This window comes from Neodiprion virginianus, chromosome 3 (assembly GCF_021901495.1).
Source record: "Neodiprion virginianus isolate iyNeoVirg1 chromosome 3, iyNeoVirg1.1, whole genome shotgun sequence".
Taxonomy (NCBI): domain Eukaryota; kingdom Metazoa; phylum Arthropoda; class Insecta; order Hymenoptera; family Diprionidae; genus Neodiprion; species Neodiprion virginianus.
Window position 1 is genome coordinate 9,411,177 of NC_060879.1, and position 17,492 is coordinate 9,428,668.

The following is a 17,492-nucleotide window of genomic DNA, read 5'->3' on the forward strand; positions in this document are numbered from 1 at the left end:
CCCAGTCAGATTCATACCCCCGTTTTATCAGGATTTGTGCGGGCGATTTCTCCGCTTCTGACGTCACGAAATATATATAGGACATGCGAGGTCAGCAGCACCTTAACCCTTCAGGACATGGGTGTTTTGACTGCCATTATTTACTCTGGCCATGAGAAAAACTCTCATGGCTTCTGCGCATGCGCTCAGTATATTTTAAATACAGCTTTCTTAAGAAAATATCATTTATTTATAATTTTCAATGTTTTTTAAGGTAAAATAATTGTTCAAATTTATTATTAAAGTAATGTCAATTAAATATTCACAATGAAAAATAACTTAGATCTAAGTACTCATAAAATGTATTTGTCAGGGTTATATATAAAACAAAAATATTGACTTACGTTTATTTAACACCTTTTAATAATATTCATTTAATGAATATCAACAATTGAATTATAAATTTTACATTTTTGAAAGCAGATAACACAGCACAACATTGCACAATTATTCTTTAGGTATATGTATCATGTAAACAAGTATGGCGGACGCATACTACGGAACGACCCGAACTAGGCCGAAAAGAAACGAAAGCTAAAATCTCTCACCCTTTAATACTCTGTCCATGAGAAAAAATCTCATGTTCTCCAAAAAATTATTTTTTTTCACAATTTTCGTTTAAAAAAAAAAACAGTTTTTAGTGAATGTGTATCTAGAAAACTAAATTATAGGAAGATACAAAAATTTTCAAGTAGTCTTTCCATTTGAATTTTAAAAGATATTTGAGATCTACGTTGAGCATGAGAGAAAATCTCATAACCCATGTCCTGAAGGGTTAAGATTGCATACGATAAATTATGCTTCAATTTGATAAATATCATAATAACTTTGTTGCGAAGATGCATACTTTCGGACTAGTACTTAGGAAAGCCGATTTTAAAAATATCGAGGATGGTATTAAATATCAAAGTTCACAATGCCGGTTAATGTATTGAGTTCCTTCTCAGTTTTTATTACATCACAAAGATCAATCAGCAAATCAACACTTCTAATTTGAACACCAATATCAATAAATTTTTGTTTAGTCGTTTCAACATTTTCCACTGACAAAATTGCCACAACAGATCTATTATCATTTTCTTCTGAAGTGATAAGACTCGTTGCAGTGTGATCCTAAGGATCTGAATTTTTTTGACCATCAAAATCACAAGCCGACTGAGTAGTAGTTGAACTTGTTGATGAACCCAGTTTTTTATTATTAGTAGCTTCATTGCCTGAAATGATGGTATTTTTGTTTTTATCTCTGTTAATTCTTCTTCTCTCTCTGTCATTATTTATTTTGTTACTGGATCCTGGTTTCATATCTTTACAAGGCAGATTACAAGAAGGCACTGCGTTTTTTTTTTTAACATCTTTTGCCTTTTGACCCAGAATCTGCGTAGAAAACAAATTTTCTTAGTTGAATTCAGAATAAAAAAAAAATGAGCTAAAAAGTAAATATAATTACCTGGTGAGAAATAATCCGATTTTTCAAAGTGAAAGGAACTAACTTGCATATTTTCTGTAATATTTTTCCCTATTTTTAACACTTTGCCACATTTTTCGACAGTCAATTTTCCCATCCACACCGAAAGCATTAGTAATTTTCACAAAATTTTCATTTTGTTTTGGAAAATAATGAAATCTCACATCTAAATTCCTGCAAGCTTTACTGCTACACCCATATACACTTCAAAATGTTATACTTTTGTTTTGTTTTGTAGAAAATCGAACGCCCAACAAATTCTCGACGCATTCCATCATTGAATAATATTTTTTTTATGAAGAAAATTTTTTAAAAAATAGATATAATTGCAAAAACAATATTTATTTTTTACAACAGCTTAAACAGTGAGAAAATACCCTTATGCCAGCTGACCCGGTTTGAGTAGTTTCAATTTGAGCTACCAGATGGCAATACCAGTACTTACCATTTACCAATTGAATTGATAGTCATTTTTTGCTCTTCTAAGGTCGACCGTCATCTCTGTGGTTTCTGTAGATTGCATATGACAACACACTGTTCTCTCTCTTCGCTTTTTTGTAGAGCGCATTTCGTTTATTCATCCGTTCTTTAAGATGGTCAGAGAGCCACGGCGAAGGTGGCTCCGTGACCTTGAAAATCCAAAGGGATGCATGAATATCGACAGAAGAATTAACAGAGTTTGTAAACGAAGTTCCGTAAGTGTCTATATCTGCAGCTGAGGTATCGGAACGGCCAATGTCAATTTGATTTGCACAATGAAGCGACGTTGGCGAGTTTATATACGATTGGTCATCAAATCGGGACAGATAGCGTATCATAATTGATTGCGGCCGAGTTTCGAAACAATCAGACACATATGATAATACAAGTAAGTCATGAGTATTGACAAACGGAGCATCCGACTCACTAAAAGAAACAATCTTGTCAGGATTATCAACAATAAATTATGGGTCATTCCATGTCAATTCAACGACGTTGCGAGGGTGACCCTCTCAGATTTTTATGATTTTTTAATATATTTTTATGATTTTTTAATATGTTTTCATTTATATAGAAAGAAGTCCTCAGCTACATTTTTAGCTCTTTATCTCTTCCCATTCCGGAGTTGTCGATTTCTGAAGAAATTAACGAAAAAAATTCATGTTTCTGACAACAATTGAAATAACTTTATCTTCATTTATAAGATAGGATCCCCATGGGCAAACGATCTAATGTTGTGTACAAAATACCTTGCAATGATTGCAACCAAGTTTATATCGGACAAACTGGCCGCCATCTAAACACTAGAATCGAAGAACATCAACGCAATGTACATGAGATTGAAGAACGTCACTGTTTTGGTCGTTTGATCAGAGTTCTTCTCTAACTTCAATCGGAATGGGATGAGTGAGTGAGAGGGTAAATAAATAAATAACACAATTTCGCGGGAAAGACAAGACGCTTGCTTCGGCATAAAAACCCTCACGGTGCAGAGGGAAAAGCCGAAGCAAGACCAGTGTTTATTAACTGCCAATCAGATCATCATAAAACAGGATAATACAGCCGCTGGTGCGTTCCTTGTCAACCAGATTGAATGATCATTCAATGATCTTAAGCCAACTTATCTAAGTCTCCATGAGAAACCGTGCTCCGCAACTTCCACGCACTCGTGGAAGCCGGGAGTGGGGAGCGTCAAGGTGGCCCAATGCCGTGCAAACAGCGGTCCCGACGTCTCGGGAACCAACGCTGAAGCAATGACGCTCGCCCGGGAGACGGGCACCTCCGGCCCTACTAGAGGGTGTGCCGCGTCTCCCCCTCATCCGGGAGACGGGCACCTCCGGCCCTACTAGAGGGTGTGCCGCGTCTCCTCCGACCGTGTTAAACGGATAAATCTTAAAACTACGCGAGACGAAGTAATCGACGCGCGTGTCTAAGGAGAACCTAACACGTCCTACCTATTCGAGCGCTCGAGACTAACTGACTTGCGCTGCGCCCTCACCGGCCAAGCGAACGGACGTAACTGCCGATTCGAGTATCGGCTCACGAATTTCTGACGTGGGCAATAAGTACGTAATTTGAATTACTCTAACGTTGAACTACTCGTCATGTGGAATAAGAAAGTAAATCTACTGTTGTGACTCTTTAGTCACCTTATACGTGGTAAATAGGTGCAATATACAAATATAACGAAACTACAGTATTTGCTATGATAAATTTACAAAACTAATATAATAATAATAAAGTGGCGCGAACATCCCGCCCGCCTTCGTCCAACAGACGAATCCTCAGGCCTCCGACATTGCCCTACGCCCTTTGCCGCCATCTTCGAGGTGCAGCGGGCATAGACGAGAGATGTGCCGCCGTAGAGTGGTAGTTGCTGTTTTAATCGTGACCACCCTCACAAGGCCATCCGGGCCGGGTGGAGTTTGATTATTCTTCCTAGAGGCTACTTCTTGTCTCGTTCAAATACACTTTTATTTATTCTCTGATTCATGACGCTTTACAATCTGGCGCACACACTGTTGAGTGAGTATTCTCGCACTCGAATCGCCCGCGCCTGCGTGCGCAGGTCTCTGGGAGTGTACGCCATGTTTGACAGATTGTGTGGAGACTGAGAGGGCGTGAGAGTCACCGCGGCGGAAGCCGAGTTTAGTCGAGTACTTCCGGATGACGTGTAAGCAACGTGCTGCAAAATAAAATTCACAAAACACACGTGTCGAATTCAGTCGTTCTACTAGATCGCAATTCCTCAAAATACTCGAATCCAAGCCACTGAAACTGTCAATTATTTCTTTCTGAGATTCCGATAACCCGAAGTGATAATCAATCCGATCCATGTAATCCAATCAAATCAGACGCCGGAATCCCGGCTCGGACTCACGGACACCCAGTGTCCCCGCCGAAGGGAACAAGACGCCGCCCCATATGCACCCAGGACCACTCGCGTCCAACTCCGAATCGACGGATTTTCTCCCTTATGCCGTGACTGCCAAAAACCAATATTTACACCACCGCTCCGAGAGGAAAGTCAACCCCCTCATCAATAACCAACTGCGAAAGCGTGCGGATGGCCAGATATGGGGCACAAGTCGTCCCGCACGCGACAGCATTCAAACGGTAATCAACAGGACCGGCGTCAGCGATCGTCGCCCACACACCCCTCTGCAGATCCCGGTCCTCGCGCACGACCAGAGCCCGCCGGAACACCCTCACCATGTCCACGATAAACGCAAAACGGTATTTTCGCCAATTTGAGAGGATCAATGACAGATCGCTCTGGAGGGGGGGTCCTGACCACAAAAAGTTATTCAGGCAGTGCGCTTCGCGAGTTGTCCGAGAGGCATCAAACACAACGCGAAGTTTCCATTTGTCACCTGAAGCCTGAATCACTGCGTGATGTGGAAGGTACCACGCGTCCTCGCACCGTATTTCTAAGGCCGGGACTCGAGTCATATGTCCCAGGCGTTCGTAGTCCCTCATGAAGCTACCGTATGCCTCAGCCAATCTAGCGTCTCGCGACAGTCGACGTTGCATACCAGAGAGAGATTTAAGCGCCATTGATCCAGTCTCGTTAGCCACCCTAGGATGCTCCGGTCCCACAGGAAGCCAGACCCCGCACCGACCTCGCGAGTCGCGACTGTGAGCCTCCCCGAACAAATGCTCAGCCATCTCGTCCTCGGGCGTCAATCCACCCGAATTCGGAGCAATCTCCTCGAGAGACCAAAAGCGCCGCAGGACCCGCTCCAAATCCGGCTCACCCAAGCAATGAAGTGCCCGTGTTGGCAAGGAAGAGTGAGCCCTGTCCGCCCGCCGTTTGTCGGACCGCACCATACCGGAAATCACCCAACCAAAAGCCGTACTTTGAGCGACAAGTTGTGAGGTAGGGAACCGTTTCAAGCCGGGACGGAGCAACTGGCCATAAACATCAGCGCCCAAAATCACGTCTACATCTTGGGAAACCGAAAAGTCCGGATCCACCAGCGCAAGACCCTCAAATTGTCGCAAATCTAGATCGCCAAATCTATCCGATGGGAGACGCGAGGTGAGTTTTGGGAGGACGAGCGCGTCTGTTTCGAATTCGAATTTAGGATTGCCGCAGGACCGCAGCACCAGTGTGGTGGGAAACCTTACGGGGTTGGGGTCCCGCAGGTGTTGAAGCCGACCTCTTCTCCGTTCGACACTCGAGCGCGATCATAGTCAAGGCCTGAGTTCTCCGTTCCAAAAACTTTATCAAGTCCGTGAATTTCGGGAGTGAACGAAGAGAGCTGGTACCCTCCGAGAGGTCACCCTGGCTCAGCTCCGCTTCCCACAACCTTCGCGACTCCTGAATTCGCCCTGAACCCTGAATACACCCTGAATTCGCCCGAACCAATCATCGGTGACGTACGGGTCGGCATCCGCGTTTTCTCGAACGATGATCTCAGCGTGAGCCTTACGAACCTCTGTCCAAATTTCATTTAGAGCGTCAAGTCGCGATTTAACGACTCGTTTCGTAAGCGTATCTCGCGGTTTGCTTGTTAACCTCTGCCGCAAGCCTTCTATTTCGCCTTCACGAGCCCGCTGCAATGCAGTAAGCTTCTGTAAGGCTACTGGAGCCATGTCGCGATGAAGTTTGATTGAAAACTGTTATAACTCGAGGGGTCCAAACGAACGTGTATCACAGTCGAAGAACCAAACGCAACTGAGCGAGGAAGGCAAAGGTAATAGGCATACACGATGACAATACGACCACGTATTACAATACCTCGCCTGTTAGTTAGTGTCGCGCGAAGGCCTAGTGCCACGCTAATCCTAATCCCTAAGCCTCGTCTCGGCTTACACACGTACAGGACATACACAAGACGCACCAGCCAGTACCAGGTGACAAGTTAACACGAACTTGACTAACAAGAAAAACCCAATCACTCACTCCTCACCCGGGGCACCATGTTTTGGTCGTTTGATCAGAGTTCTTCTCTAACTTCAATCGGAATGGGATGAGTGAGTGAGAGGGTAAATAAATAAATAACACAATTTCGCGGGAAAGACAAGACGCTTGCTTCGGCATAAAAACCCTCACGGTGCAGAGGGAAAAGCCGAAGCAAGACCAGTGTTTATTAACTGCCAATCAGATCATCATAAAACAGGATAATACAGCCGCTGGTGCGTTCCTTGTCAACCAGATTGAATGATCATTCAATGATCTTAAGCCAACTTATCTAAGTCTCCATGAGAAACCGTGCTCCGCAACTTCCACGCACTCGTGGAAGCCGGGAGTGGGGAGCGTCAAGGTGGCCCAATGCCGTGCAAACAGCGGTCCCGACGTCTCGGGAACCAACGCTGAAGCAATGACGCTCGCCCGGGAGACGGGCACCTCCGGCCCTACTAGAGGGTGTGCCGCGTCTCCCCCTCATCCGGGAGACGGGCACCTCCGGCCCTACTAGAGGGTGTGCCGCGTCTCCTCCGACCGTGTTAAACGGATAAATCTTAAAACTACGCGAGACGAAGTAATCGACGCGCGTGTCTAAGGAGAACCTAACACGTCCTACCTATTCGAGCGCTCGAGACTAACTGACTTGCGCTGCGCCCTCACCGGCCAAGCGAACGGACGTAACTGCCGATTCGAGTATCGGCTCACGAATTTCTGACGTGGGCAATAAGTACGTAATTTGAATTACTCTAACGTTGAACTACTCGTCATGTGGAATAAGAAAGTAAATCTACTGTTGTGACTCTTTAGTCACCTTATACGTGGTAAATAGGTGCAATATACAAATATAACGAAACTACAGTATTTGCTATGATAAATTTACAAAACTAATATAATAATAATAAAGTGGCGCGAACAGTCACACTGCTCTAACAAAACATATGACCAATAAACAACATACTTTTAGCTACGACAATACAAACATCCTCTGTGAAGAACCTAATTATTATAAAAGGCTATTATTAGAAATGTGCAATATTGTAGGAGACACTAATTCCGTTAACCTTAGACAATATGTTGAACATCTAAGTAACATTTACAAACCGCTAATCTCCGCCCACACACCACATATTGTTTAACCTTAACTAGACACATAAAATTATTGTCCCCATGGCACAGTTTTTTTACATAATTTTTTTGTTTTTTGTATATATGTTTATATTTGGTTCACCTTCACTCTGGATCATATTTGTTTCTCCCATCAGTCGTTATTCACCAGTTGACCCGATCGGTTTAACAAAAAATTTTTGTTAGACGTGGAGACCATAGTCATAAAGATCCTAGCTCCACTTTCTTGGACATCGTGTAAACTAATTTTACTGCTAAAAAAACCTTCTGTAAAACATTTTAATACGTTGACATGTAGACTGTGAAGATACGTAGTTTTACAATCTTTTTAATTAATGACCTCCAACTTGTAACTCCTACACGTTAAACAACCAGAGGAGCCGACAATGACTACCGTTACTCACAGAACATTGTCTCCGCAAATTGTAATTTATGAATTCGACTGTATCTTAGTCCGCTTACTATAAAAAGGTAAATAACTCTCCAAGTCTATCTTTTTTTCAAATAATCAAAATGTACTCACTAACCTATAATATATAATAGCCCCAAGAGTATTACATCTACAGTATTTAATGTCTGCTTGTACTTTTCTTATAAAAAATTTATGTTGTTCTTGACAGTTAAATAAATAAATCGTTCTGAGGAGGGCCCATATCCGGGCCGAAACGTTAACAGAAAATACGTTTACATAATTGACCGATCACCAAGATTCAATAATAGATTATATGCGAGGTCGAGAATTCCTACCCTTCATATCGAAATAACTTTGTCAAATACAAAAATTTTTACGTATTTTATGGTGCTCTTTCTGAAAAAAAATACGGAAATTGAAATAATATTTTATCGATGTTTTTTTGGCCATTTTTGATCGAAAAATTGGATTTTCGTTCAATGGGACACTTGATTTTATCCAAAAAAAATTACCAAATTTTACGTTGAAACACAAAATTTTTGAACCATAATAGAAGATGGGCTTCCAATAACTTCTAGCGAAAATAATTTAAAAACAAATTTTTTTTCGGTAATTTTGATTTATATAGAAGTTGAATTTTTGTCTAAAATTGACTACGAAACGATGGAAAGAAAATTGTTAGACCTTTTTAGTAGTGCAAAACCATTACCTAACACACAACAAATTTATTCTGATGTACCAAATACCGATAACACAATCAGTGTCACAAGATTTTCTGGATCAACAGAATCAACAACGCACAAAGTAATAAAAATGATCATAAATGGAAGAACAAGACCGTCAATGTAGTAAATTAAATAAAATGTAAGAATAATGTATCTTTAGACTATAAAAATAAGCTACGTGATCTAAGAAAGAAAATAAATTAAAATTACCGAAAAAAAATTTGTTTTTAAATTTATTTTCACTAGAAGTTATTGACAGCCCATTTTCTATTATAGCTCGGAAATTTTGTTTTTTAAGGCTGAGTTTGGTTCATTTTTTTGGATAAAACAAACATGTCACATTGAACGAAAATCCAATTTTTTGATTAAAAATGGCCAAAAAAGCATCGACATATTTTTTTTTTTCAATTTTTATATTTTTTTTTCAGAAAGAGCATCAAAAAATACTGGAAAATTTTTGTACTCAATTAGGTTATTCCAATTGTTGTCAGAAACATGAATGTTTTTCGTTAATTTCTTCAAAATCGCCAACTGCGGAATGGGAAGAGATAAAGAGCTAAAAATTTAGCTCAGGACGTTTTTCTATATGTATAAAAATAAATTGAAAAATCATAAAAATCTAAGAGGGTCACCGTCGGAACGTCGTCGAATTGACATGGAATGACCCAAATACATCTAACCACGAATTAGACATGGCCGTGTGGTACGTTGCAGGCGACTCAACAAGATGAAAAGCCGAAGAGAAAACCAAGTCGGTAAAGCACCGGTGCTTCGTGATTATTTGACGGTAAGATGCAATGTAAGTCCCCAGCAATAATGAGATTTCTATAAGCATACGCAAACTGATGAAATTTAACAGAAAATTCTTGTATACGGAAGCCCTTAGGTCGTCTAAAGATAGAAGCGAATAAAAGAAAATCTGACCGATCTTGATTAATATCGACGATTAAGAACTCAGGAGAGTTCGTGAACTCACTGGGTGACGAAGTGGGAATAGAGAGAGAGAAAGAAGGGACTTAACGCTTTTCATGACGTCGCGAAAATTGACAAATAGAAACGATGTAAATACGGGGGTTCCCCGACCGCACACGTTTTCATATGAATGTATATGTAGGGTGTCCCACAGGTTTTGGAGATTTTTTCAACCCCCCCCCCCCCCCGCCCAAATCAATTTCAAGTAATTAAAAAATAATTGCCTAATTTTTTCGGATTTTTATCTCAATTCTAACCTATCCGGCGTGCCGAGAACAGCGTGGATTTCCACGTTTAAAATACACGTTATTTGGACACGCTTGCAGTATATACGAGTATTATACTATAACAGTAATTGTGTTAAAAAAAATTTGTAACTGCGACGTTTCAGTGGTTGCTTCGAGGATTATTGTTACTATGCGAGAAAAAATTCACATCATCATACCATACAATCTAGACGAATTTACACTTCCTTTAAATGCAAAAGAGTCAGATTTCGAGGGTGCGCAAATCGTCGCAATTGCATCGTATGAATGCTTTCTCAGATAGTTGCGCTAATGACCACTAAAACATTACAATTACAAAATTTTTTGTACATTCGTACTTTGATAATAAAACATATACTGAGAATAAGTATGAAATATATGTATTTTAAAGGCGAAATCCACCCTGTTGATAGCACGAGTTAAGGTTGAGACAAGAATCCGAAAAAATTAGGCAATTGTTTTTTAATGATTTGAAATTGATATAGGGAGGGGGGGGGGGGTACCTAAGAAAAGTCGTCCACACCTCAAATATAAACACAGTATAGCAAGAGACCGTTCCAGATAAACATCAGCCTCGAGCTGTAACCCAAGAAGAGAAAGAGAGACATAAAGCTATACATACTGACGTTTCTGGCCGAGCTGTGTTTGATTGTACCGGAACTATTGAGAGAATGGTCGAAGCGACTCGGAACTTACTCCGAAACACCGCACGTCTTGGGGTCAGAAATCCGCTGCCGCTATCTTGTCGCCGCGCGCCGTACCCCAGGCACCGTCCAAGTACCGCACGCGCCCGCTAGGGGCGCGCGTCTCTCGCAACTCCAGCGACGCCGGCCAGGTGTATATTCCACTGCACCGACCGGCGGACGGTGAGTTGCGGAAGGACATAACGTACTCCGGGTCGCGGGAAATTTTGCACTATGCTGCTCGTAGAGAATTGAGTAACGATATCGTGTGATATCGTGACCGTCACTAACCGTCTAAGATATTCCGACGTTATATATATGTAGGATGTGAGGATAAACATACGGTCTGAATCACACCGGCACATAAAAAAAGGAGAGTTCTCTGTACTACTCTGTACAGATCAATCGGAAGTATGTTCTAAACGGAAGTACACCCGACGATTTTCTTGAGACATACCGCGTATTAAATTATTGTAAAGTATGTGATACGGTTAAAATTTTCCGACGAATCGGTCAACGCTATTTGTTCCGTAGAATTACTTTCGCACTGCGAGAAGGATGAAAATTTTGAGAAAAGAAACTCAATTTCTGAAACATGTCGAAAACATCTTAAAATGATCCTAAAAGTGTTTATTTACTCAACTAAAGGCATTTTTGGCTAATATTTTTATTTTAAATCAAACGGGTTAATCAGCTTGATCGACGGTAAACCTTACGAAAAATTGCGTGACCTGCAATCGTACGCTCGCCAAATTCTTAAAAGGGTACCCTGATCTATTTGAACGTTGACGTATATATCTTCAAATATTGAAGTCCAGGTGTCTCAAACGTTGAAAAAGACTCAACAGCCCCATTCTATACGCGATAACAAATGGCAGGACTCTACGAAGCCGCGATAGTAAATTCGTCGATTTCATTCCATGTCTTTATTTCTGCGTCAAATGAAAGTGTATTGGAGTGTTTTTATTTAGAATTGTGTGTACAATAAGGCTGCTAAGCCCTTTTTCGCTTTTAAAATACATGGACTTGGATATTTGGAGAGATACACGTCAACTTTGAAATCGACCAGAACACCCCCTTAACCTTGCATTGAATTGGGTAGAAAAGCACACTCTTTACCTTTGACAGCAGCCCCTTCCCACCGTAGAAAAGAAGGCCAATTATTAATAACGTCGAATTAAAGCCCACCGAACAACATATCCGAACCTCGGTGCGACCGACTTCCGGGGGTGGTGGACAACCCCCGGGGCGATACGGCAATGACGTCACGAAGACACAACTTCGAAGCGTTCAGCCGAGAAAGTCACTCGCTTAGTCACTCACTTACTTGCTTGGAGTTCGGTTTATGAATGAAGAGAGACGGGGATGCCCGGCGTCGGCGCCGTTCGGCATCGCCGACCTTTTTCTACTACTGTGTATACACAACGTACCTCACATACTGGATCCGATTACGAGGCGTGTGTAAACAGAACATGTCGGGTAAAACAAGTACGGCTGATGTTTACGTTGTTAAAGGTATATGTATAATATAAATATGTATATATAGTATACATATGAGGGGGGGAGGATCTCGAGCCGTCGATTTTCAAACTCTCCAACTTTCGCTGGCGTCTTACTCTCTACGTATCCCTGATATTATAATAGGTATTGTCATTCGCTTTTTTGGTTTTTTATCGTTCGATCGGTCAATTTAATTGAGCTCGCGGAAGGAATTTCAACGATTTATTCTTACCGCTTCACAGCAAAGGTTCGAATGATTTTATTTAATTTATTTGTTTTTCTTATTCTTGGATCTGTAGGTATCATATATTATATTTCAAAATGTACGAAAGGCGCTTCAAAACTTGTGTGAAATCTATGAATTGAAGTAAACATTTTTGAAGAGGACTGGCTCAGCCAGAAAATCATGCGGGATCGGTTATCGGATGTTGACGCTACACTGTAAAAAATTTTGAGGGTAAATTTACCCGTGTGGGTGGTGCAACGCCTTGTTACCTAGTCTGGGTGGTGCAACGCCTTGTTACCTAGTCTGGGTAGAGAAATATGCCTACCCATGGGTATGTAGTTTTATTTTTTTTTTGGGTCGATAAATTTACGTAGTATGTGGGGACATAAATCAAGATTATCCTCGTTGAAGGGTAAAAATAACTCCGAGGTGAACAGAGTGGATTTTACAACCCGTGTAGGTAAATTCAATCTGCGTGATAGGTGATTTGAACTACCCGCATCAACAAATTTATGGCATTAGAAATGAATTAGTGATAGCAAATGATACATTTATTTCAAACTTATGATATTTTTCTTCGGTAGTGTTTAGGTACAGATTTACATGCTTAACCTAGGACGTAAACTATATGAATGCTATATTTATTTGGTAGTTGTTGAGTATATACATTTATATGCTCAAAATACCCTATAATCTAAATACCCCACAAGCTCCGATAATTATCAAAATCCCGCATTAACGTTTTGAATTGTGGAGAAATCATTGGTGGATTTTTGAACAACACTCCTTTTGCTGACTTTCTTCTTTCCACCCTGCTACTACTCTTTGTAGTTTCATCTCCCTTGATGTCGTAGATAGCCCTATTCATAGAGGATATACAATTTTGAATCTGACAATCTTCTTGATGGGAATTTTCCTGTCGAATGACCGAATAAAAATGAAAATCTCTGACCTTTGGAAGAATTCAAGCAGGCCACCAACTTCTTGTGGGTAGGTGATTTTGAATACAAAGTAAGCCATGAAAGTCAGCATGAGAGCTTTGAATGGGGAGATCTTTTCAGGGCTGATACATCTCTTTTCGACGACGACATAGCACTTCGGGTTGTTCATCAGATCAGATCCTTGAAAAGAGAAAGTTTTCAATACTTCCAAGGAATATTTCCGATATCCCTTGCTATGAAATGTACTGTAGATATTATTTGAAAAGAAACAGCTGAAAGTACATAATTGTAGAAGGTGAAGCATAGTCGAAGTAAAATTACCAAGGACGGCTACTATAGGCTTTCCGCTATCAGGCAATTTCGACGAAGCCTGGATTTCATCAAAGCTAGTAGTTTCCTGTCCAACAAAGTACCATTGTGAAAATCAAAGTACCAATACCAATCTTTTTGAGAATTAACCCTACATTTTCATGTGCGCAGTATTTTATCAGAGAAAGTAAACAAAGACTTATGTCAATGAACATCATATTTTCTTGGCAGAAGATGCTCTAAAAGCGTAACAAAGTACTGTATATCGAAGATACAAGATACTCTTGCAGCAAAGCTCACAACTGCACACAAAATTTGCATAGGTATTACAGAAAAGAGTTGTTTTTATTACATACTTTATCAAAAACTGTTGGGAGCAGTTCTGTACGTACCTCGAAGAAAATAAAAATCTTGGTCATGTCTTGCTGCATCCTTTCACCAAGACACATAGTCATAGCAATTCGTTGCAAATCTGTAGTAGGCTGCTGCTTATCAAAGCGCTTCAGAATTTCGAGTATATTGTTTGTAGCAATACCCAATTTGCCCTTCCTTGTTTTGCTACTGTCTGCCCTCAAAAATTGCAACATTTTTGAAACGATTTCGTTCAAGTTATCTCCAACCTTCACCTGTTCAATCTCTGGGATAAGAGTAAAGAAATGTTGTTTCAAAACGGCGAACTGTAATCAAAGGACAAAAAAAATACTACTCTGAAATTTACAAACAAAAATTGGGTAAGAACCGTGAAAAGTGTAATAGTATTTCAAATTCTACATGATATGTACATAGTTTCAGTAATAAATAACATGCAAAGCAGATTCTTATTCTAGAACCCAATCAAAAGTTTGCCACACGTGACAGAATGCGTTTTTCCACCATACTCGGTTGGTCTAAAACACTTTCTCTGTTATGTTTGCTGATATTTATCTACAGAACATTAGCATTGATCATGTAAGCTACAACTTCAGTAGTATCTTGAAAAAACTTACATAGCCAATAAACGGCCAGAGTTTGATGATATCCTCCATGTTGAGACCTTGGGCGATGGAAGCACGTTGCGAGGGATATGTCTTAATCATGAATTGTATCACGAGTCGCATATCAATTTCCCCAGTTTCAGCCATTTGTTGCATCCGTTTTTGTTTTTCTATCTGGCTATCCACAGTTTCATCCTCCGGCAGTTCATTGGGCAGGTCCATATCTTTATTGATACCGAAATTTTCTCGAACTGAAAATCTCTTTCGGCTTGCCTTCTTTTCTGCAGGATCATCTGGATCATCCTCCACAAGGCTTTTTCTTTTATTATCAAGCTTTTTCATGTACGATGCGTGTGCATGAATTTGCGTGGCCAAGGAGTCAACCCCTACTTCATCATGCTTCAAAAAATCTAAAGCTCCTTCATAGTTTTTAATCAAGCCCGCTGCGATCCTTATGCACGTGTGTTTTGTTACAGGCCTATAAAATAAGCCAATAATTAGCAATCAACGATTCGGAGGTTGAAAAGTTGAATCATAGGAGATACCTGGAGACGGTAAGAAAATGAGAATGCACGGTTTACATAATTTATAAAAATTTGAGCATACATATGGCAATTTACGGGTGGATTGACTGCAAGCATTAAAAAAGGGTCAAAGTCTTACCGCATATTATCATATACTTCGTCCCCCACTCTCCTAACAAATTTTAGTCGATCAGAATTGCTTAATCTCTGTGATCCTGTTAATTTTTCCATAAACTGTTTTGAGAAAAGCTTGTTTGCATCAATAACTCGGCACATAGATACATTCTGAGTGCCAGATTCACTCGAATCTGCATCCTCTAAAGACGAAATACTATAATATAAACCTTACCGTAAACATTGCGAGCAAGTGGAATCTCGCAATTTGTAAGACTTGTGATAAATTGGACCAAAAACTAACACAGGGCTCAGAATATTTCAATCATAGTCAACATATGTACCTTTTAACAGTTCAGCTTCCAGACGGCGACATTGAATGGGTTTTATTACCCCAGAAAAATCTTTCTCCATATTTGTGACGAATTTTAGGTCTGACAGAGTTTTAATACCTAAGGTGAAGAGTCTTTCTAAAAGCACTGTTTTGTCTTCTGCAGTTTGCAGGTATGGAGTGAGCTTCTCAAGTATCATCTTCATGCTTGCATCTACTTGCATGGTATTATCATTATTTCCACTGTGGTTACGATCATTAATCTCGGTCCTACTGGTTGATGCACTATTTGACTTCTCAGTCGTTGCGTGGCCTAGGTCATTACTAAATTTCTCAACTCCATTTTGCTCATTTATTGGTCGATCATCATTTGTGCTGTACTCATCGACATCGCTATCCAGATCACTGGTGGTATTGTCAATGTTATCGACGGCACTCATCTAAACATAAAGAGACGATGAAAATTTGTCGAAAATGATAACATGCTGCTCTCTTAGCGAATGGTTAAGCTCAATATTCTACAGTACTACATGAAGCGTAAAGTGAAATAATCTGCTGCGACTACGTGAACCATGAATACAAATATTTGCGTATACCACGTATGTAAAAGTGCAAAAAGAGTACTGTATATATATAGAATACATTATAGGTATATCGTTGTTTAGGTAGCCCTTCCAGATGATGCAGTCTCAGATTTGCCGAGAAAAAATAAGTGTTTCAACACAATCACACGATTCGTTCCTCTTCGGTAGATTGAATAGGGGACGTAATCTGCGATCTCAGACAGAGATACAAGAATATAAGTACCAGTGTATTTCAGCTGATATAATTGAAGGTCTGGGTCTAGTAAGCCCTCATATTTCTTGCCTGCAAAAAAATATAGGTATACGTATGAAATCATATAAGACCATGCACACATAGATTCAAAGCACAAGGTATATACTCACCGACAGCGTATACAGCTTTCCCCCGTGTAAGAAATAGTATGATTTTACACAAATCAAGAACAGGGTGATCTTTAGTGTTGGCAACTAGAATCTTGCCCTTTTCGTATGCCGTGCCATGATAGGATAGCTTTTCACTGGCCGACATGGAGTTAGCGAACTCTTGGCCAAATGCATTCAAAACACACTGTAAAGCTCCATCCTCAAGAACGCATTGCCGAAAGGGCAAATCATCTTTTAACACTGGGTAATTATTGAACAGATTATTGATTGAGAGAGAACTTTGCAGCAGTTGATGTGACAAGGTAAGGGATTTTGTGATATTCTTGAAATTTTTCTGACTTCGTACAGCAGGTTTGAAAAATGTATGTTTTGATTCAAATCTGAGAGTAGAGAGTCTCATAAGTGGTCCGAAAATTGAGATGAGTTTGGGATAATGCTCCAAAAAATGATGTTTTGGTCGCAGTTTCATGCTTGGAAAATTGATCTTCCTCAGATGTAGATATTGTTGAATTTGATTATGAAGATCGGGCAGTATATTTGACGATATCTTAGGTGAAGTAATCATTTGCAAGATTTCTATGAGCAAAAGAACCATCCTCCACACAGGATCTTTCTTATTTGTAACTGCGTCACCGATCAGCATGGGCAAAAACCTGATAAGCACCCAGTTTTGCACTGCTTGTCCTCCTAATGTTTTACTTCTTTCACCAATCTTTGAAGGTCTATCACGACTCTCGTCTCCAACGAATGAAAAAGACGCAATTTTACGATTGAGTGATTCAATGGTGAATTTGTATTTTTTGGATAGATAGGTCACGGCTAATTTTGCGTCATGTGCACCCAAACCCTCCAATATATCATGTGGAAGACAAGGTGGTGTCGCTCCGACAACATGATAATGTGTGAGTTTGTTGAATTGAGAGTCAGCAACGATACCTTTTACACCCTCTGGTCGATTCACAAGCCCTGCGACGCACATATTATAAGCTTCTTTTGTACGCATAGGTGCTACAAATGGCAGCTCCCGATCTTCTTCTTCGACATCATT

General features: G+C 40.3%; 2 protein-coding genes across 2 annotated transcripts; both read right to left on the reverse strand.

Annotated features, from left to right (window-relative positions):
- Positions 1–4,486: 4,486 nt before the first annotated feature.
- LOC124301479 (uncharacterized) lies at positions 4,487–6,082 on the reverse strand. Its single transcript, XM_046756575.1, has 2 exons — positions 5,797–6,082; positions 4,487–5,550 (listed from the first exon to the last, which is right to left on the reverse strand). The coding sequence occupies exons 1-2, from the start codon at positions 6,080–6,082 to the stop codon at positions 4,487–4,489; spliced, it is 1,350 nt and encodes a 449-aa protein (XP_046612531.1).
- A 6,522-nt stretch (positions 6,083–12,604) lies between these two features.
- Positions 12,605–16,295, reverse strand: LOC124300641 (uncharacterized). The gene is made up of 8 exons (XM_046754939.1): positions 16,140–16,295; positions 15,511–15,937; positions 15,192–15,369; positions 14,541–15,006; positions 13,947–14,231; positions 13,567–13,642; positions 13,257–13,425; positions 12,605–13,164 (listed from the first exon to the last, which is right to left on the reverse strand). The coding sequence occupies exons 2-8, from the start codon at positions 15,935–15,937 to the stop codon at positions 12,999–13,001; spliced, it is 1,767 nt and encodes a 588-aa protein (XP_046610895.1). The 5' UTR covers positions 16,140–16,295; the 3' UTR covers positions 12,605–12,998.
- Positions 16,296–17,492: the final 1,197 nt, after the last annotated feature.

Coding starts and splice junctions, on each gene's coding strand:
- LOC124301479 (XM_046756575.1), bottom strand. CDS start 6,082: ATGGCTCCAGTAGCCTTACAGAAGCTTACTGCATTGCAGCGGGCTCGT. Junction 5,551..5,796: donor CGAATTCAGGAGTCGCGAAG/GTTGTGGGAAGC, acceptor AATTCGAAACAG/ACGCGCTCGTCCTCCCAAAA.
- LOC124300641 (XM_046754939.1), bottom strand. CDS start 15,937: ATGAGTGCCGTCGATAACATTGACAATACCACCAGTGATCTGGATAGC. Junction 13,643..13,946: donor AGATTTTTATTTTCTTCGAG/GTACGTACAGAA, acceptor TTTGTTGGACAG/GAAACTACTAGCTTTGATGA. Junction 13,165..13,256: donor CTGCTTGAATTCTTCCAAAG/GTCAGAGATTTT, acceptor CTCTATGAATAG/GGCTATCTACGACATCAAGG.